The sequence below is a fragment of the Symphodus melops genome (genome assembly GCF_947650265.1).
Source record: "Symphodus melops genome assembly, chromosome: 1".
NCBI lineage: Eukaryota > Metazoa > Chordata > Actinopteri > Labriformes > Labridae > Symphodus > Symphodus melops.
The window spans coordinates 2,737,891-2,758,681 of record NC_136691.1 but is presented as its reverse complement, the minus strand read 5'-3'; the positions used below and the strand labels follow the sequence as shown (position 1 = coordinate 2,758,681).

At 40.7% G+C, this 20,791-nt stretch overlaps 2 protein-coding genes across 4 annotated transcripts; one reads left to right on the top strand and one right to left on the bottom strand.

The window, feature by feature from the left end:
- The first annotated feature begins 1,196 nt into the window (after nucleotides 1–1,196).
- trim54 (tripartite motif containing 54) lies at nucleotides 1,197–16,434 on the top strand. Of its 3 annotated transcripts, XR_013780195.1 has the most exons (10): nucleotides 1,197–1,633; nucleotides 2,837–3,015; nucleotides 5,287–5,470; nucleotides 7,380–7,475; nucleotides 8,339–8,572; nucleotides 11,786–11,808; nucleotides 13,044–13,168; nucleotides 13,430–13,514; nucleotides 14,600–14,651; nucleotides 15,178–16,434. XR_013780195.1 is itself a non-coding variant. In XM_079356680.1 (9 exons), exons 1-8 carry the CDS (start codon nucleotides 1,442–1,444, stop codon nucleotides 13,498–13,500), a joined length of 1,098 nt encoding a protein of 365 aa, XP_079212806.1. In that variant the 5' UTR covers nucleotides 1,197–1,441; the 3' UTR covers nucleotides 13,501–13,514; nucleotides 15,178–16,434. The 3 variants fall into 3 exon arrangements, 2 of the variants coding, with proteins under 2 accessions (XP_079212806.1, XP_079212805.1); XM_079356680.1 differs by lacking the exon at nucleotides 14,600–14,651 and having other exon boundaries at nucleotides 13,436–13,514; XM_079356679.1 differs by lacking the exon at nucleotides 14,600–14,651.
- Nucleotides 16,435–18,143: 1,709 nt separating this feature from the next.
- On the bottom strand, nucleotides 18,144–20,203 carry uts1 (urotensin 1). The gene is made up of 2 exons (XM_079356828.1): nucleotides 20,021–20,203; nucleotides 18,144–19,510 (listed from the first exon to the last, which is right to left on the bottom strand). Exon 2 carries the CDS (start codon nucleotides 19,505–19,507, stop codon nucleotides 19,067–19,069), a length of 441 nt encoding a protein of 146 aa, XP_079212954.1. The 5' UTR covers nucleotides 19,508–19,510; nucleotides 20,021–20,203; the 3' UTR covers nucleotides 18,144–19,066.
- Nucleotides 20,204–20,791: the final 588 nt, after the last annotated feature.

Here is a 20,791-nt window from a genome sequence, read left to right as displayed (position 1 = left end):
TGTGAAAGTTGGAGAAATGTACAGGTATATGTTCATAAGGCTAAACACAAACCCTGTATGGATAAAATGCTGCACATGAACTCGTGGAGGGTGCAGCACTTTTCAAAGGACGCTGAAACGCTCTGACTTCCTTTTCACCTGCCTATCATTACTCAGCAGGTTTTGTTAGCATGATAAGCTAGGCTAGCTAAGCAACAGCTGCAACCCAGATGCACCCACATGTGCAGACATATCAAAATTAAACACTGACTCAATGTGCATTAGTTGTGTTTTTTTTCCATTGGTTGAATCAGCTTTGGTATCGTATGATCAATCAATCAATCTTTATTTGTATAGCGTCAATTCATAACAGGTGTTATCTCGAGACACTTTACAAAAAGCAGGTAAAGGTAGGGTGACCAAACGTCCTCTTTTGCCCAGGCCATCCTCGGGGGGGGTTTGGGCAGGCCATCCTCATCAACAGTCCCAAGGAACCTAAGAGAGCTCAGAGAGCTCAGAGAGCTCAGGAGCTCCCAGAAAAAGGAGAGGTTAGAATATAAAGATGGTGACAAGCAGTAATAAGATATGAAAGCTGGGAGAGAAAGAGGGAGAGAGAGAGATAAGAGATCCTGGTGCCAGTTCCCCCGGTAGTCTAGGCCTATAGCAGCATAACTATGAGCTGGTCCTAAGCCAGCCCTAACTATAAGATTTATCAAAAAGAAAAGTTTTAAGTCTATTCTTAAAAGTTTGTCTGCCTCCCGGACCCCGACTGGTAGACGATTCCAAAGGAGCTATAGGTGATCACCCTATCCTATACCTACTTCGGCCCACCCTAGCTTAACAATGCTGGTTGTGGTTACTCATCAATCAACTGAAGTTCAAAATGAGAAGCAGAGCTAGCTGTTTATATCAAAGTGCTAATGACCCTCAAACATGGCGGTCAGAGGTTGTCATAACTCACCAGCCCTCCTCTTAGGTATCAGGCTGCATTCACATTATCATTTCAACCCTGGTACTGTTCTGATACTCGGCCCCACCATGGCTCTAACGGTGTGGTTGTGGAACGCAGTTTAAACAGTAACCCAAGCCAGAACAAACTGAGGAGCTAAAAATATCAACAGTCAACAGTCCGGCTGCTGTGGGATTGAGACAGGGGGCATGGGAGGGTCTTTACATGGGGGTTAGACAAGCTGGCAGGGGGCTAAAGGGATGGACAGCTGGGGACGGTGACGTTGTTACATAGAACAGGAGACAGAGAGAAAATACGACGAAAAACAACGGTAACCGTTTGTGGAGGGTGATATGATTTAAATGTCAAGACTGATAAAAAAAAAATAGACCATTTTGGGGATACTGAATTAACAAGAAGAAAGATCCAGAAAGATTCCCCCCATCTTGTGTTTCTCTGCTTGCAACCCTCTTCCGTCATCTTTTGACTCTCTTCAAATCGGTCACGAAGGTGATGAACTTTGCTCTCAACTTCAAGCCTCCGTCAGCAGGCAGCTCTGGGCCCGGTGCTGGAAGAGGAGCCACCATGGAGAACCTTGAGAAGCAGCTGATCTGCCCGGTCTGCCTTGAAATCTTCTCCAAGCCCGTGGTCATCCTGCCCTGCCAGCACAATCTCTGCCGCAAGTGTGCCAACGACATCTTCCAGGTGAGATTTTGTCCACTTCATAGGAAAACAGGATTGTTAATCTGACAATTTAGTGCTAAAAAAAATGTCAAAAACCTGTTATAAATTGAAATGTCCAATCAAAAATCAATCATTTTCCCCTTAATGGTTGGAAAGGAGCTAATTTGGTTGATAATAGTTGGCTTGAAGTAAGCATGATCATCCAGGTTTGGGAGTAACAGTTGTTATTGGTCAGGTGAATTCATGTATTAATAAAGAAATTAAATAGAGCAATTGCAACAAAAATTAGGCAAAAACGAAAGGTAAATCCTCTCTGTCTTCTGCCTGCTCCACTTTTCAGAAAATGTGTGCTCAAACAGGCCGTTTTCCCTTCATGACATCACAAAGGGCAGTAGCCCCTCCCCCCAGGTGGGTGACACTCCCACAGCTAGGTGTTTGTTCTGCCCTCTGAGTCTGCCTTCTCACCGTAAACAATAGGACATGGAGCCAGAAAGCACCGAGTACACCCGAGCCCTTCCAGAGAGAGGGGGCGTGGCCAGACACAGCTCATTTACATATTTAAAGCTACAGACACAGAAACAGCCTGTTCTGAGCAGGGCTGAGATAGAAACGATCAAATACAGGATCAGAGTGGATTTACAAGAAATGTCACATAAATGTTTTGAGGAGCTCTGAGACTTATTTACACTGGCTGAAGAGGAGGAGAACATGAGACCTTTCAAACACGTGGTACCAAAGTGGCCAGTGCTTCATCCTTTTCCCGAGTTTCATGAGAACCTGAACAGTGATTTTCACATAAGCCTGCTGACCAACAAAAAAACCTCTTTGGTAAAGATAACAATGCTGGATCAACAAATTAAACAGCATGGTGTCCTTCTTGGCCTGAAATAACTTTGTGATAAGATATAACCTAAAAATAGTCGGGGACAAATGTGTAGTACCTCTGTGTTTATGTAATGTAACACACTGCCCATCTCATAAGAAAAAAAACACCAGGTAATGGATTCTGATCCGGGCATTACATGTTGTTCAACACCAAAAATAATCAGCATATGGCATAACATTTCCATGAGAACCCCGGTCTGTAATCTGTCTGGAATAGTTTGGTCGATGGTGAAGAATAAAGAGTGCTTCCTTTTGACCTTTTGAGTCGTCTCCTCTGACAGCAGAAACCTGAACAGACTAAAGACTAAGTGTTTTTCTTTCTCTCTCGTCCTTCTCCAGTCAGCTAACCCTCTATGGCAGTCCCGTGGCTCCTCAGGCATCACTGCGAGTGGCGGTCGCTTTCGCTGTCCATCTTGCCGCCATGAGGTGGTGCTCGACCGCCACGGAGTCTTCGGTCTGCAGAGAAACCTGCTGGTGGAGAACATCCTAGACCTGTACAGACAGCATGAATCAACCAGGTGAGTGTGGGCCTAGAAGACGTTCTTCACTCCCTGCATAATACACACACACATCAGCAAATGTCTGACATATTGATTCCCTAAATTCATTGCTTGTCATTTATTTTGATTTACTTGTAAGCAGTTGGAAGAACATACATACATTTTTTTCCAATCTGGCTCAGCTGAGAAATATTTTTTTTTATAGAAGCTGAAGTCAGACTTTATGCATGTTGTTGTAGTTATGGTTTACTACCACTAGAGAGCGGTATTGTTTTGCATTAATAGCAGTATCAGGTTTTGACTGCAGCCTTTAAGAGATTAAAAATCGTCACAGAAGTGCAGTCAAAGTTTGAGTGATTTATTCAGATGTTTTTGTTTTTTTTGTTTTCAGAAAATAAGGGTGCATTATTTAGGCTGGATTCTGAATTCACTGTGGTGATAACAGCACAGTAAACTGTCTTCCCAGTTTCCATGCTTTTTTTTTTTTTTTTTAAATGTCTTTGGCTGATTTCCAGTTGGTATAAACTGGAAGCATTCTGGTGATTTTGTGTTTATTTATATCATCTTATTTTCTATTGTAGGCTCTGAAAACATACTATAGAGGATAGGGTTATCAAACAACTGAAGATGCAACACACCTTTACTTATATAGCACTTTTTCAAAAGCAGGTTACAGAGTGAATAAAGTAAAGAAACAGGTAAATGAGACCCAAACATCACTTATACATATATCAATAAAAATGTGTGACTTGTACCTGACACTCCCAACGCTTGGGCAGAATCCATGATTAAAGTGAGTTTAAAGAAAGTCTATTGTTACATGTTTGGAAAAAATTAAAGTGGGAAGCTTCTTCCGTCCATCTGCCTCTGTTTTGTAAGTTTACACACTTACTACATCTTATATCCGTCTCCCTCACTGAAGATTTGTCACTTTTTTACTCCGAAATAGAAGCTGAGTGAGTCACGTGTAAAGAATGGCGATGTTGGCGTTGGTTAGAGACAGAAGGACAGGACTCCCCTCATTGTCTGTGTGGGCTAAAGTCATAAAAAAGACGGGATTGTTCACAGTGTGGCTCCCAAAGGTTTTATAACTTGTATTTTCTCATCTTTTTTTTTTTTTCATTGGTGTGAGGATTTCTTATTACTTAATCATCAGAGACACCTACGTCAGAGGACAAAGGACCATCTATTGCATAAATGTTATTAAATGTTTTCAGGATATCTCTCCGTCCTTGTGCCAATATATCTCCCCTGTCCAAACTGCCTACATGCACCACAGTGACTCCCATGTGAGGTCCTTCAAGGCGAGCATGGTGGGCAGTGGCGTGTTAATCCTGCAGATTACTTCTCCCCTCATCAGCTTTAATTGTTTGCATAGAAAAGAATAATGATGGTTGCACGTTTTGCAGCGTCAAATCAAGTCAGAAAACTGGAACAAAACACACAAATCAAGAAATTCTTTGACGACTTTGGATGTGTACTGATTGAGAGATTCTGATTCATGACACCTTCTTTAATGCCAAGATGCAAAGAAACAGCAACAACAATGATCACAGCCAAAAGTCGTTGCGTACTTCTTCCATCATCCATTGACGTCATAGTTCGTCATCGTTAGCAGAGGGAGACTGAACCCTCTTACTGATGCAGACGATGTAGCCACGTCTCGTGTGCGGCTGGTGCCTGCAAAATCAAATCGGGTTTTAATGAAAGCCTTCCCTTGATGGCCTTTTAAGCATATCAGAAATGCATTAAAATGATTGATTGTGCCAAAGATGCTGAGCTTCATGTACTTGTTTTGCTTCAAAGTAAATGTTGGATGTTCTTGCAGTTGGAGTTGGGTGTCCTCATCTGCTTTTCCGTGATGCTTTATTCTCTTTGTCTGCCCTTCCTAGTCACAAAATATTTACTTGAGGTAAGAAAGAAGTGAGGTATCCAAAAAAAAAAAAAAGTTGGAATCGAATAGGTTGTAATTTCATCTCTGTCTGAGAAAGACAGGTGCTGTTTCGAAAGCATGACCTGTGAGTGCTTAAAAACATCAGCATGAGATGGAAAACTTTCTCTTTTTCTTGTTCTGCATGAAAAAAAAAAATGAAGCAAGTATCAAGATAAAGTGCAATATTAAAACAAAAAGACCAATAGTTAAAATGCAGCACAATATATTGTCCTCAAAAGTAAAAAATGTTGTTTATAATTTGTATCAGAGCCTAAAGAGACACTGAAAGAATTAAAAATTTGATTTTTAATGCTCATCAGTCTTTGATGATCCGTCTTCTTCTCTTTGTATTCCAGGCTTGTAGACATGAAGCCCGAGCCGAAGCAGCAGCAGCAGCTGATGTGTGACGACCACGATGAGGAAAAGATCAATATCTACTGCCTGTCCTGTCAGACGCCCACCTGCTCCATGTGCAAAGTGTTCGGGAAACACAAAGACTGTGATGTGGCGCCGCTCAGCAGCGTCTACATCAGACAGAAGGTAAATAATGTTTAAAGTTTAACCTGCCTAACTTCCATCAGTCATCTAAATACACTTCATTACATTGCATTATTAGACGGTAAGTCTTTTTCAATGATCTGGTCATTAGATGCCCTCTTACACCTAAATCCACTTCCTCTCCTCTTTATATTTATTAATTCAGCTTTACTGAAGTTTTCTTCACTGAATCTTCTAACAACTATAAGACCTCTATAAGGCCACTTTGGGGTCTTGGGTGTAGCCACGTATGGGGGGGTTGCCAGGTGTTGCAGCATAGGGCTTCTTGCCTATGCTGTTGCTGTTGCTCTTTCAGACCTGAACAGTCTGTTCGGACGAGAGACAGGACGTTTTAAGCCGGCAAGCCAACAGGTGATGCAGCGATGGAAGCGGGCAGTGGAACTGCTTCAGATAGAAGTGATTGTAGCCGAGCTAAAAAGCCTCTGCATGTTTCTAATAAGCTCCAGCAGCAGAAAGCTGCTCAAACTAGGATCAATGTTGGAGATGCTTAAAGCTTTACAGACCCATGCAGAGCTGGCTAAACACTGAAGCTACAGTGTCCACCACATGCAGAGCTGGCTAAACACTGAAGCTACAGTGTCCACCACATGCAGAGCTGGCTAAACACTGAAGCTACAGTGTCCACCACATGCAGAGCTGGCTAAACACTGAAGCTACAGTGTCCACCACATGCAGCGCTGGCTAAATACTGAAGCTACAGTGTCCACCACATGCAGAGCTGGCTAAACACTGAAGCTACAGTGTCCACCACAGGGGGACTCTAACACTAGGTGTCAGAGTTACATACTGCTCCTTTAACATTGCAGTTGGCTTCATGGGAGATTATTTTATTATTTTTCTTTTTTTAAAGTTGGGTTTAAGACAATTTATTGTAATAATTACTTTTTAAAAGTTTCCTCTGGAAGGTAATGAGCGATGTCGATGGTCTCTGGGTTGTGATATGTGTCACATGTGGAGGCTGCGGTCCTCAAACCCGGGTTTTTTGTTCATGTAGAATCAAAACGTAACTTTATAAATGATCTAATTTGGACACACAAAGTCGCACAAAGACAAAGTGCAGCAGTTTTGTCATGCTGGTGGCAGCAGCGGCGTCGGGCTTGTTATTGAGCAGTTGGCTTTGTTGACATTTCAGCGCCGGCCTCTCCATCTCTCACTCCGTCTCTGATTCACTCATCTGAAATTTAGATGAGGGCCAGGAAAAGTTGTTGATCCTCCATCTTTTGTGGAAAGGTTAACCTGAAATTTGTTTTTTTTTATTTTGGGTCTATTTACAGCAGAAGATGAGAGATGTTTGTTACACAAATAACACCTTCAGTGACAATACGACTGTACAGCAGCGGCGTTCATTAATGTGAATGATGTCATGTGACCATCTAAGAAGATGCATGCTGCTGAATCATATCTTTGTTCTTTAAGTGATGAAAAGATTACTCACTCGGGGAGCATTTCTTGAAGGCTGTCAGATTTGTGGATAAATTCCAAACTTGAATCAGTCATTTATTTCTTATTGTTTGATTTATGCATTTATTTATTTTTCAGTTTATCATTTGGGCTTTTTATGCCTTTTATTTTAGAGACAGGACAGAGGAAAGAGTGAGACATTAGGGGGAGAGAGAAAGAAAGAAATAGTGGGGGACAACATGCAGGAAAGGAGCAATTCAAATCCAACCTGTGGCTCCTTCCCTCCTCTCTCTCTCTCTCCTTGACATCTGACTCTGTCCACTGTCTTATTGTCATATTGCAGAAATGTTTAGTTTCTTATCTATACAATCCAAACAATCTCTCAGTTTCAATGGACATATAAATATATTAACTTACTCATCTCTGAGTGTAATCTCAGAACCTTTTTTTTTAATGAAAATGCTTAAATGGATGTTGTGGATGTTTGCAGACAGAGCTGAGCGACGGCATCGCCGCCTTGGTTGCCAGTAACGACCACGTCCAGGCGGTGATCTCTCAGATGGAGGAAAGCTGCCGCTCTATAGAGGTTAGATCAACAAACTCAAACACACACATATGACCACCAGGTTTTTTTTTCGGGTGTTTTTTTTCAGGTTATTTTTCTCCCTCGTTTAACGTGTTGTTTAAATTTCACTAAGTGACAGAGATATTTAACGAGGGTCGTCAGCACTAACTAGTTCATGCATTGTTTTTTTAATTTTGTCATCTGCGTTTTTGTTCCTTGAGGGGCACCGTACATCGTAGACAAGGCTCCTCAGTGTCTCCCTGTAGTCACAGTGATGTAAAAGAAGCTGCATCTTTGAATCTTGTATTTCCCTTTTTATTTATTCATTTTTTTGGTGGGATAAGATAATGTCCGACCCAGAGGTCTTTAATGTATTTCAAAATAAAAGCAGGGTAGACGTGAAACACCCTCAGCTTAAGACAGTGCAAAAGTTCAAAGGATTTTTAATTTTAAATGAAAACAAGGAATTTCAAAAGTGATATTAAAAATGCAATTAACTAGTAATTAATTGAATTTAAAAATGTTACCATCTTGCAAGGCTTTGCTCCTCGCACGGGCGGCCCGGGTTCGCGTCCGGCCTGTGGCCACTTTCCCGCATGTCTCTCCCCACTCTCTCCCTGTTTCCGACTCTATCCACTGTCCTATCAATAAAGGCAAAAAGGCCAAAAATAAACCTTTAAAAAAAAAAAAAAATGTTACTCCTTTGACTGTCCTAGTTTAAACGAATATAGCCCAAAACAAATTTCTTTGTAGTATTTTATTTAAAGAAAAACATTTTGTAAATGTTATTTAATTGTAACGGTTAGCATGAAGCTGCAGACGTGGGCAAATAAAAGTCTGGAAAAAAAAAATCTTGAAGTGGAAGAATCTTCTCTTCCCATCAGGAGAACAGTAAACAAACGGGAGAAAAGCTGTCCCACAGTTTTGAAATTCTGGTGGCCATCTTGGAGGAGCGTAAACAGGAGCTGGTGGGGCTCATCGCCCAACAACAGGACGACAAACTCAGACACGTTCGATCTCTCATCCGTCGGCATCACGACGAGCTGGAGGGCGCCGTGACGCTGGTGGAGTCTGCGATTCAGCTGATGGAGGAGCCTCACATGCCGCTGTTTATTCAGGTAACGCTTCAGATCAGGAGGCTGCTGCAGGTCGACCTATGACAACAGTCCCCTCTGAATTTAAAGAGTCTGATTGGCCTAAATGTTTCGTAATTCTCCAAGTAGGAAATGCAAGGTTTCATGTTTTTACAGATTTAGCTGTTGAGTTTTTTTTGTTTTTTTTTTGGGAGGGGGGGGTTTTATGACTTTCTTTTAGAGAGAGGATAGTGGATAAAGTCAGGAATCAGGGAGAGAGAGAGAGAGAGAGAGAGAGAGAGAGAGAGAGTCAGGAAGGACATGCAGGATTTCATTTAAAAGTTCTCTTCCACCTCAACAAGGATCCGTGTCCAGCACAAGTCCAAAGGCCTGATCCACTGAAGCGTTTGCTGATCACAGGCTTTCTGTACTGAGCTCCAGGGAGACGAAACAAACAGGAAGGATAAGCCCAGCACGACGCCTCCGTGTCAGCCTCTCCAGAGGACGGCTGTGTCTGTGGACCTGCATCCTCTCAAAACAGAGCCAGCATCAACACATGATTAATTCACACAGCTGGGAGTTCAGTCTCTCCTGTGTGCTCTATCGATCAACCAGTCGATCGCGTGCAGGAACAAACGTGTTTGGATGGACATAAACATGCACACACACACACACACACACACACACACACACACACACACACACACACACACACACACCTTTCATTGACCTAAAGATCTCACGGCTGGGACAAGGGGTTAGTTCACACGTGGGGCAGCTTGGGGTTCATACCCAAACTACGGCTCCTGTCTCCTGCATGTACATGTACTTCCCCACAATCTCCCCAATTTCCTAATTTATCAACAAATGTTTTTTTTTTACTTGTGTTGTAAATAATCATCAACATTGAAATAATCTATAAACTAATTGCAGACATGTAATATTGGGGTGGCAATTTATACGTTTTTACTTCTTCCTAGTCCTTTTGAAATACCACTAATCTGTCATTTTTTATTTCTTTGTTTATTGAATTTTAATTTTGTTTCTAAATAAACAATCAATCAATGCACAAAATGCAACTCCCGGGGGGAAAAAAAGTGTAGAGTGTAGAATGAAAAATATAATGTATAAAAATGAGATTACTTTATTCATGGTCTGTAAAATAGTTAAACTTTTTAATAAGATATTTTATGTAGAAGTTTGGAGAAATGTTTCGAATGTCATGCATTCATCTTGTCTGATTTTTTTTTTTTGTAATTTCACATTTTCACCTTTGTGTCTGTCTGATCTTTCGTATTTCCTGTTCAGTTTGTGTTTTGCTCTCGTGTTTCATGGCTCGTTTTACTTCCTGCCCTTTGTGTTTTCCCCTCCAGTTTGATTGCCACTTTTACCTGTCTCAGTAAGCTTATAGTTTGGGTTTCTCATAGCATCTCTTAGCTTTAATTTTTTATCTTTTGTTTTATTTAAACAATTTGTGTTGGTTTGTGATTTGGCTCTCCTCCTGTAGCTAAAGGCTAAAGTATTGATATGGAGGGCTTGATACCTCTCTACAGGGAGTTTGCACATCGTGCTCGACTGACATCTGCCTGACTCATCCTTCCACCTTGGCACTGCACTTAATTTTAAAATTACATCACATTTCCCATCCTGGAAACTAATTTTAGTTTTCACTCTCCTGGATTTACACCCACAGAATTAGAGCGATAGAGTGGAGACACAGTGTGGTGATGATGATGATGATGATGATGATGAACACAAACACCGGGGTTGCATCACAAAAGTTGGAATCAAACTATTTTGGATTCTGATTCCTAAAATTATGTTTGAACTTTCCAACTTATTTGATTCATATCTGCAAACATCATGTGTCACCTAGCAAACTTTTTTTTTTTCACTTATAGAATTGTGAAACTCAGGTGTGTCTTATTTGTGTTTTGTGATAAAATTAATTTATCAACAGAAAATTCACGGACAAAAAATATTTTTTAAAGACCAAGGAGTGATGCAAATCTTTCCATTGACTCTTTTTTTCAATTATATGTTAGGATCCATTTTTTCACCATTATTAAATCAGTTAAAATATATATACAATATTCAGTTCTGGGCTGTTGGTCGAAATAAAGGAAACCATTGAAGATGCTGTGTAAGCATGCTAACTCCTAGCATCTTTTGGAAAAAACAAATAATGGAAAATGTAATAATTTTGAATCTCAGAGCACAGAGGATTCTTAAAGATGTCACGTTATGTTAGGTTAAGTAGGCAGTTTGCTGTCTTCCTTTTTTTTTACCATGTGTTTCATTATTCTCTATTTCTAAGGAAGGTTTGAAACTCGTTGAAACATTTAGTATAATCTTAAAGGTCACATATTCTTTTCCTTTTTGACCAGTGTAAATAAGTTTCAGAGCTCCTCTTCAACATGTGTGTGAAGTGTGTTGTTGTAAATCCACTCTGATCCTGTATTTGATCATGTCTATAAACCCCTCTATTTCAGCCCTGCTCAGAACAGGCTGTTTCTGTGTCTGTAGCTTTAAATATGTAAATGAGCTGTGTCTGACCACGCCCCCTCTCTGGAAGGACTCGGGTGTACTCGCTGCTTTCTCGCTCCATGTCCTATTGTTTACGGTGAGAAGGCAGACTCAGAGGGCAGAACAAACACCTAGCTGTGGGAGTGTCACCCACCTGGGGGAGGGGCTACTGCCCTTTGTGATGTCATGAAGGGCAAACGGCCTGTTTGAGCACACATTTTCTGAAACGTGGAGCAGGCAGAAGACGGAGACGATGGACTTCTCTCCATTTTGTACTTTCACTTTGAGGCATTTCAACATGGCAGATGGTTTGAGGGTCCAGTTTATTTCTGTCCCCCTCATCGTTGATGGTTGAAACTAAATTCAGCCTCCATATTGCTGATGCAACATGTCTGCGGCACTGCGTCTTCTCTAAGAAGAGTGTGTGTGTGTGTGTGTGTGTGTGTGTGTGTGTGTGTGTGTGTGCTCTAAAGAGCCTCAGGTCCTGCTGTTTAATATTAAAGTCATATTCTCAGTCAGAGCAGGTGTCACAGAAGATAGAGTTAGTGTAAGCAGATAGTCAACACCATGAGGCCCTTCTGGCACTATTTCATAACACCATGTTTTTATTTCACACGCTGAAATGTCTGACAAATAGTCCAGACAGATGTCTCTGGCAACGAGAAGTGAAGCACATTGTGATTAATGTTATCTCTTTCCTTTCTTTCTGTCTCTTCAACGTTACGCTGAAAGAATGCCAAAGTCATCCTGGAGAAGTAAGTCCAGCTGTGTTTGTGGGCGAAGCTTTGAGTCTGCATGTAGTGACGTGGACAGATTTACAACTTTTCTAAACTTGTATTAGTGTGAGAGATGTTTTAACAAAATATACTTTAAGTGTTCAATGTAAAGCTGCTCATTGTCCAGGATGATAATCCCTGTATGAACTGTGATACTGAAAGTGACGGTTAAGGGGTTTAGTTTAAATTGTGTAACTGGGTTAATTAACAAGACAGGGAGGAAGATTTCAATACATTTCAAATCTTTATTTATTCTCTCGAAAATGAAACAAGCAAACGCTCAGAATCAGTGACAGAATAAACAACAATAACGAAAAAGATCATATTGATCAATGGGGAAACAATTGCTCATTGCTCAATGTTAATCATAAAAAACAGCTCCAGACTGTGTTGTATACTGTTTCATTTTGTTTTGTTTTGGGTGTGGACATGCACAACACAACAGTTGGACGTTAAGCTGATCTAAATCTGTGGTACTTGGGGAGAAAATCTCAAATCGAAACTTACAAAACAAACAATTCAAATCAATAAAATCTATTAAGAGCAATAAAATAAAAAAACGTATATCATGTAAAAACAAGAAAAGTGCATTTCTTCCAATTCATGGTGGATTATTCAAAGGTTTAAATCAGTGAGCACATGGTCGGTCTGAGCTGTGATTTAACACTGAAGTGACACTGAAGAGCTCTGTGGCGTTTAGTCTGTTTCTATACATTATGTAGCAGCTGATCAACATGTTGCTCGTGAGTCAATAATCCATACGAACCTGCTGCTGTCAGTGCAGGGTCACGTGAGGACAAGAAGGAGGTCCCAGATCCCCGTGTGTTTGCTTTGCAGGAGGAATCGATAACCCTTCAACTGGAGGATTTACTGATCAAATATTTACTGTTTCTTGTAATCGATATGACGCAAGAGATCCCGAAAGACCCAAAGTAAATCCAGCATGTGTTGGACCGCAAAACGTTTCTTTATCAAGACTTTTATAGATGTCGAATATTTCTATGCTCAGGCAAAATCTGGATATTGTTTGTTATCTTTGTGTTTCCTTTTAGCACATTTAAAAAAATAAAAATAAAACGTGCAGTAGAGGTTTCTTCAAATGTGATTCCAAGGTTAAGACACCAAAGTTGTGGCAAAGTCCAATTTGTACGATTTTATTTGAACTGGCTTTAAAAGTGTCTTATCTTGTTTTAAGACATTTTGTGTGTCGACAGAATGGCGGCAACACCCCGGGCTGCGAGCATTGAGCGCCCCGAGCTCGGCTTTGAGAGTATGAGCCACTTCTCTATTGACATCGACGACCTCGCCGTCACGCTGATGAACATTGACTTCAGCTCCGGTAAGACAAAAAAAAAGGGTTTTCTTAAAAAAAAAAAAAAAAGGGACAAAAAATTTTTTTTTTTAATTGCTACAAAATAAGTGCGTCAATGTTAGTTAGCATTATTAACAAAATGTATTATTACATAAAATAGACGAGAAACAAGACCTCCGTGTGTGTGTGTTTGTGTTTATGACATTGTGGGGACACAATTTAGGCGAAAAAGGTCCCCACAAGTTCAACACAATTAAGTTACCCCCCCCCCCCCTGTTTTATCTTGAGGTGTAGGAGATGGTGATGAAGAAGATCTTGAAGAAGGAGAGGAGGCGTCCGAACACGACTTGAGACATTAAGGTCCAAACCCGAGGTAAATGTTTTACATGACTTGATGTCAAACAACCAATCAGGGTTAGCTTGCATGAAAAGCCTGGATCACACACACACACACACACACACACACACACACACACACACACACGCTAAAATCATTGCACACATGAGTCTTCACATCAATCTTCTCCAGCATCTAAATCAGGTGTCTCCAACCTTTCTTCATCTGAGAACTGCTCTGAACAAATTAAAGCGCCTAGCTAAGAACTACGTGCATCGCTAGCGTTTGTAGCACACGCTAGCTGAATTAAGCTACTGTTTGTTCACTTGTTAATTTGCAAGAAGCCAATCAATAACCTTAAATTCACATCAAGGTTAAAGAAAAAAAACATGAATATTTGACACTTGTTATTGTGACACACAGTCAGCTTATGTGTGTTACTAAAAATTCTCATCTATGTCGAGAAAAACGTTTTGACTTTACACTTGTTTTTATGGGCAAAATAAATGAATAATAGGAAGAGCTGCATTTACTTTTAGACTATTATACTATTCTTACTATTTTACTACTATTATAAGACCCCTGATCTAAATAATGCACACACTGCAAGACATGACAGGCATCATGGCACATCACAAACTGAAGGATTTTATTAATATTAGCGTTCCTGGAGGCGCCGGTGGCAGCGCATGCGTCCCCACACATGGACGCTACAGTCCTCACGCGGACGGCCCGGGTTTGACTCCAGCCTGTGGCCTCTTTCCCCGCATGTTGATCCCCTCTCTCTCTCTCTCCCTGATTTCCAACCCTCTCCATTGTCCTATCTCTAAAAAAGGCAAAAATACCAAAACAATATCTTAAAAAGAAAAGATTATCATGCCTGGCAGAGGAACGCACCTAAAGCTAAACAAACATTTTGGGTTAAGAAATAGCTGGAGTGAACCTTTGCACTAACTTTGGTGATTATTGTCACACTGTTCATTTCTGTGCAAAAACCAATTTAAAAAAAAGTTTGGATTAGAAATATCTGGAGAGACGTGGGTGACATGGATTTTTTTTATTCCTGAGCAAGAGCTGAAGGTCGGATTGTAACACACGACCTTTGCCGTACCTTTTTTCAGGGCTTTTTTCTTTTGGAAGGTCGCCCTGAAAGTTTTCCGCACTTCCAGCAAAGTGAGTTAACGCTGCATCATGACATCACTCTCACAATGCTACGTATTTAAAGTGTTTCCACAAAAAAAAAATCCTGCAGGCACAAATGTCCCTAAAAAATGCAAAACAAAGCGCTGTAATAACAGCTCTGGAACTGAAGTCATGCAAAAATGTGTCAGAGCCTGTTTATAGATGTTCTTGTTGCTCTGCTGATTAACTGTCATGTTTGAAAATGTGCACAGTCTTAAGTCAGCAGCAGCTCATGTAGAGAGGACATGTGTAAAAAATCTTCTCTAACAAGAGCACTTACGTAAAGAGCAAGCTGCAGAAAGCGAAGGATTCCCCTCACCCACTCAGGAAGGGGATGGCAGCAGAGTATTCATGCTGACTCAGTCAAAGACAACAACGTCCTCCTCCTCCATGCTGTTATGTATCTGTGTTGAGCGGGGACATTAGACCGAGCAGCTTGAGAGTCACTGGTGATTGTTTGGGCGTGGGATGATGACACTGATCTCATGATATTTCGTCTTTTGTTCTTTTACTCAAGGTCCTCGCTTGACAGTCCTGAAGGAATGTAAAAAAAACAGGCCATGGAAATAAAGATTTTCCATAATCCTCCGGAAGTAATCCACATTCACTGTTGGAGTGAATTCGCCCGCTATGGACATGAAACAACAATGAAAACATGGCAGAGAAAAAAACCAACACAAACAAAAACCTCTACATACATTTTCCATATTTGTTTCCTCCTACAGCAGCAAAACAAACAGCCTCCGAGATTGTCGCCATTTGTTCGGTAAAAAAGCCAATGCATTGTGTGTAAATATGCCTCTAAATGTACGGCTCACAGGAAGTGTGAACAGTGGGTTTATCCCTGTTTTTCTTTGACTTTCTCCTGGATTTAAATCTCTACTAAAGCACTCGTACAGGCTTTCACAGAGACGCCGTTTTTCTGTTCAGTTTTAAAGTTAATGAATGGTGACGCTATGTAAATTAAAATAACAGAGTGCAGGGATTAAAGTCAATGAAATAGAAACGGTTTCTTTGAAAGTGTTTTCTTTTTACAACAGCGTGTGTTTGTAGCTCAAAATCACAGTGAAATCATTCGAAACTCGACGGAAATCCAAGAACATCTCCTTCTTTCAAACGCATAAATGCAGCAGAATGACAATGCCAGCAGGCATGATGTAAAACTGAACCAGTGGGAAGATAAGCTTATTATTGTAGTAATGCATATTATTTGCTTTTTTTTTTTTTTTTGGGAGGGCTACTCTAATACTGCCAGAGGGGTTTTGGATTTCTGCACGTATGATCAAGCGAATAAGCTGCCCATATGCACATTTCTGAATCACCACTGTTGTATTTTAAGTTTGTTTGGATTCAGACAAAAAAAAAAAAAAAAAATTTATGTCCTGTCTTTTTGCCAACACCCCCCCCCCAAAAAAACAACAACTATGTGACACGATAAGCATATAATTGTAATGAAATGAATGTTTTTCAAGACTTACTTTGATGAGTTTTTGTAGGAATAGAGGATTGTGGGAGTTGTATTCTTTGCTAAACAAGCTCAGCAGAAATCATGTTTATAGACTGTGTTGAATGTTGTCTTTATTTTGGGTTATGTCATCTTATTTAAGCTAATGTAAACAGAAGGCATCTATTGTTCCTTTAATGATGATTCAAAGGCTGTTTGAACAGTAACCTTGAAAATAAGCGTTTCTTTATGATTGAACTTTGTTGGAAGTTGAAAGTATACCGGTCTCTTAATAAAAGATAAATCTCGATTAAAGAAAATGTATTTTTACAGGTTTTCAAAACTTTGATGATTTTACAGAACTTTTTTTTTTTTTTTTTTTTTTGATTTTACAAAAAAATTGTTGCACCGAAAATAATTTGTTTTGCAGTTCAAAGAAAGACCTCACGTGTTTGTATTAAAACTGAATTTACCACACACACACACACACACACACACACACACACACACACACACACACACACACACAACCAAACGGAGAATAGCACAAACACAAACAGAAGGTGTTAACACCCACAGTTTGGACTGAGTCATAAAAACAAAGAGCACTGAGGCCGTTTGGACTTCTGTGTTTGTTTCTTCGTCCTTTCTTTTATCTGTTTCTACAAACTTGAGCAGACCAAACAAGCCACCGACACATCTGGAAGCGAGTTAGGTCTATAGTGTGACTCAGGGTTAGGGTTAACCTTTACCCTAACCCAAACCCTCCCCACGGGGAGAGCCAGTGCCCCCTGTAGCGTCCCCCAGAGGACACTGCGCTTTTACCCAGACCTAACCCTAACTCTAACCCTAACCCTAACCCTAACCTGACAAAATAGACGGGTACAGTTCAACCTAAAAAAACACACATACTTACCTGACAAATAAATAACTACATCTCTATCAATTCATAGAGACCACCAAGTGTACGGCACACTCAAAACTCGAAAAGCTGGCCTGTGGCCTACACAGACTCCGCCACTCTTTCATGGCGTGAACACGGAGCAGAAACAATCTGCCTGACTGCTGTGAGCTTCGATCTGGCTCCTAAATACACAAGCCAGTCCTCAGTCACTCTCAGCTCAAACCAGACACACGAAACTTTGACTCCAACTCGACACGAAATTTTGATTCCAAATCAGAGAATTACCCTGAACAACAAAAAACTATATACAGTCACCCTTCCACGAAAAAAATAATGAATCGAGTCTTGCCTGAAGAAGGTACCAATCAGTACCGAAACGTTGCAACTAGACTCGATTATAACAGGATCCTAATGCATAAAAAACAGACCACCACACATACACACACACACACACACACACACACACACGTAAAGGGTTAGGGAAATATGATATGGTGCACAACATTTATTTTCTTATTCACTAAAGACAGGAGAGCCTGTGTGCACAAACGATCATCAGCAAGGTGAGTAACTCCACCAGAGCCGTCCCTCTGTTCTCCACCCAACAAGGACCTACTCTTTCTCCCTCCTTTACTGCTGCTGTAATACCTACTTCCACCAGCAGAGGTCTCTTTAAAAACAAATACACTTCACATGGTTTGCTTTAATTACAGAGAAACTTTCTCCAGCTTTGTGTACTTAAGTAAGGGGGGGTAAGTGGGTTCATGGTGAATATCCAAACTACGGTTCAAGTTAATCTAGCGTGTAGGTGTTGAAATGTGGCTCATTCAAATGGGTCCGACTTTTTGAATCCATCACTTATGAGCACATTTCCTGCTCCCAGTGTTCCCACTATCAGTGCTTGTTAGAAGGGAACAGGAACACCATAAAGCGGTCATTTTAAAAAGTGAATATTTACTGATATGCAGCACAATAAAAGATTCAAAAGCAGTGATTCGTTTTTTATTACTTCAGTCTTTTTTATTACAAAATATAAATGGCCAAAAAAGCTTTTTCTTTCTTTTGCTAAAACAAAGACAGTTCAATAAATGTCAGACATGAATGTTTACAGTAAAATAAAGCTGTTTTTCTTCTATTTTTGTTTGTTTGTAGATCAGCATGCTACAGTAGATACAGTACAGGTGATAGTGCTCCCGCTCAAACAATAAGGACAGAGGATAAGGTATGAGGAGGGTTAACGCACACAGGTGGAATATTTAATCCACATAAGGTGAGTTTCACAAACATCCCATCATGGGACGTTTGATCCATCAGATCAGATTCAGGAAAACAAAGAAGCAGAGGATGAATAGATGTCAACAGAGAGGGCTTTTAATCTTTCAACCTCATTAACCTGGGAAGTGATTTATTATTGAATAACAGTGATCAGAGTTATCGTTTCAAGACTTACACGTATACATGTTGTTAGTCATTCACATCAGGAGTAACTATCACCCAATTTATTTGCACATGACAAAGCTTGAGATTCGTTTACTTCAAATATTTAGGTCAAAACTCAGATTTAGGAGATTCAACTTAGAAACTATTCATCCTTACATTTCCCTTAAAGCATTAACAATATCTAATAATAAGAAAGATACATGACAAAGAACAGCACTGCTCTAACTTGTCCAAAAGTGAAAGAATGGAATCCAGTAAGGAATGAAAATAATGTCCAAAATCCAGAGCCGAGATATGTGTGTGTGTGTGTGTGTGTGTGTGTGTGTGTGTGTGTGTGTGTGTGTGTGTGATGAAGAAAGGTAAGAAGTGAAGTGGTGATCGGTCTGAGAAGTCCGTTTGCATTTCCATCAAAGTCTTTAAATAAAACCTATAAATTAAGATTTTGCTCGTAGATGCCGTGATGCGTAATTTGGCACCATCTGTGCGTAAAACGATGCGGAGAGGAAGGCAGGCGCACAAACAACAACTAATGTCAGAGGTCTTGAATACTTTTTAGACAGCGGTGAGGCTGCTTTAATGAGGCATTTTTTCTTCAAATCTTCAAAGCAAATCGGAGCTTTACTTCCCGACCTCGTCGAGGACTTTGCGGTTGAGCAGAGCCTGCTCCCTCTGCCTCTCCATCTTGGCCATCTCGATCATATTCCTCATCAGGTGGAAGGTCAGGTCGATGGACAGCGGAGGATCATCGCTGCGCTTCAGCAGCTGCAGCGCCGCCGCTCTCACCGCCTCGTCCTCGGTCTCGTCCTCAGGGTTGAGCAGGTTCAGAGGGTCCTGGCTCCTGTTTTGGAGTAACTTCAGGAGGTTTTCACTCAGCAGCTCTGAGGCGCTGCTGTCCCCGGCTGCGGCCGCTCTGATGAGCATTTCTTCCAGTTGCTGCGTCTGGAGGCGGCCGCTGCCATCCAGCCAGCCGGGGAGGGTGCGCGGTCTGCCGGCTGCGGGGCGGAGGTGCGATGAGAGGAGGACCGAGGAGAGGAGCAGGAGCAGGGGGACTGGCTTCATGTCCTGCGAACATAAACGAGACCAGCGACTCACTTATTAAGAGGGGTAGAATTGGATCCAATCAAAATGTCCATTTCATGCACAATTGATCCAAAGAAAACTTAATAGGTTTAAAGCCAAGACAGAAAGTACAAAAAAGTCATAGTAAAAAAAAAGTCACTTTATGGTGCTTTAAACAACATTAAGTCGACAATTCTTGTAAATACGACGCAGGCCTTTCCTACACGTTTCTTTCTTTTTTTTTTTCACTGTATGAAACTGCTCTACGCATATTTTGCAAACAAAAAACTCAGTAAACATTTAGATCGCTTGCAAGAACAAAAAGGAAGAATGAATGGACTCGATTAAAATACACAATAATGACAAAGTGTGCTATCTGCATGAAGTGATAGCCTGAAGATAAAAGAGAGAATCTAAAAGGAGGTAAAATGTCGATAATCTGCCCGCACAGATGTGTCTACAGGAACCAAACTGAACGCTTTACTAAATCAAAGAGGAATCAGTGATACTCACTTTGTTCTCTGCAGATGCTGCAGCTGAACTTTGTGGATCTCAGGTCGGAGCAGAGTCTGGAAGTGTCCCAGTGAGCGCGGTGACTGGAGAGGACGGAGGGTTTTATACATCCAGCCTGCAGCTTTGACGTCAATGCAACAACACAGATCTGTTTGGAAACTGGACAACTATTGAGACAACAAGGCAATGTAGTCCTGAGGGACAGCTGGGGATGCTGTGATCGACATAAAATAAAAGGACAACGTGTCTCCCCCCCCTCCCTCCCTCCATCTTTATTTACTGTAAGGATGAGTAAGAGACCTTACAGGGGGGCCTTGAAGGGGATACAGAGGGGGATTTAGGGGGGGCATTTGGGATTCCTTGAGAAAGTTTAGAGGGTTTTTCAGGTTTGAAGGGATCCTCAGTAACATGATTTGAAGACTTTATATCCTTTCTCTACAACCCTTGAGGTCACACTATCTTCAGTTATCCTGTGTATTTGTGTTTGAAAACAATCAAATTTCCCCCTGATTGATTCAATTTCCTCATTTGATTTTTTCTGGATAATTAAACTGTCCTGCCCTGTAAGGACTGTTTTTTTTGTTACATTTATTTGACATGATCAGAGATAAATATTAGAGAATAAAGTTAGAGCTGAAAAAATCCCACAAAAAAAGAGGACAAATTCAATCAATCATTTACTTCTTATCTAGAATTAATTCATTTAAAACACTATTTTTGATCTGCTTGTCTGTAAAGAAAAAAAAGTCTCTTACATGATCAGAAAATCCT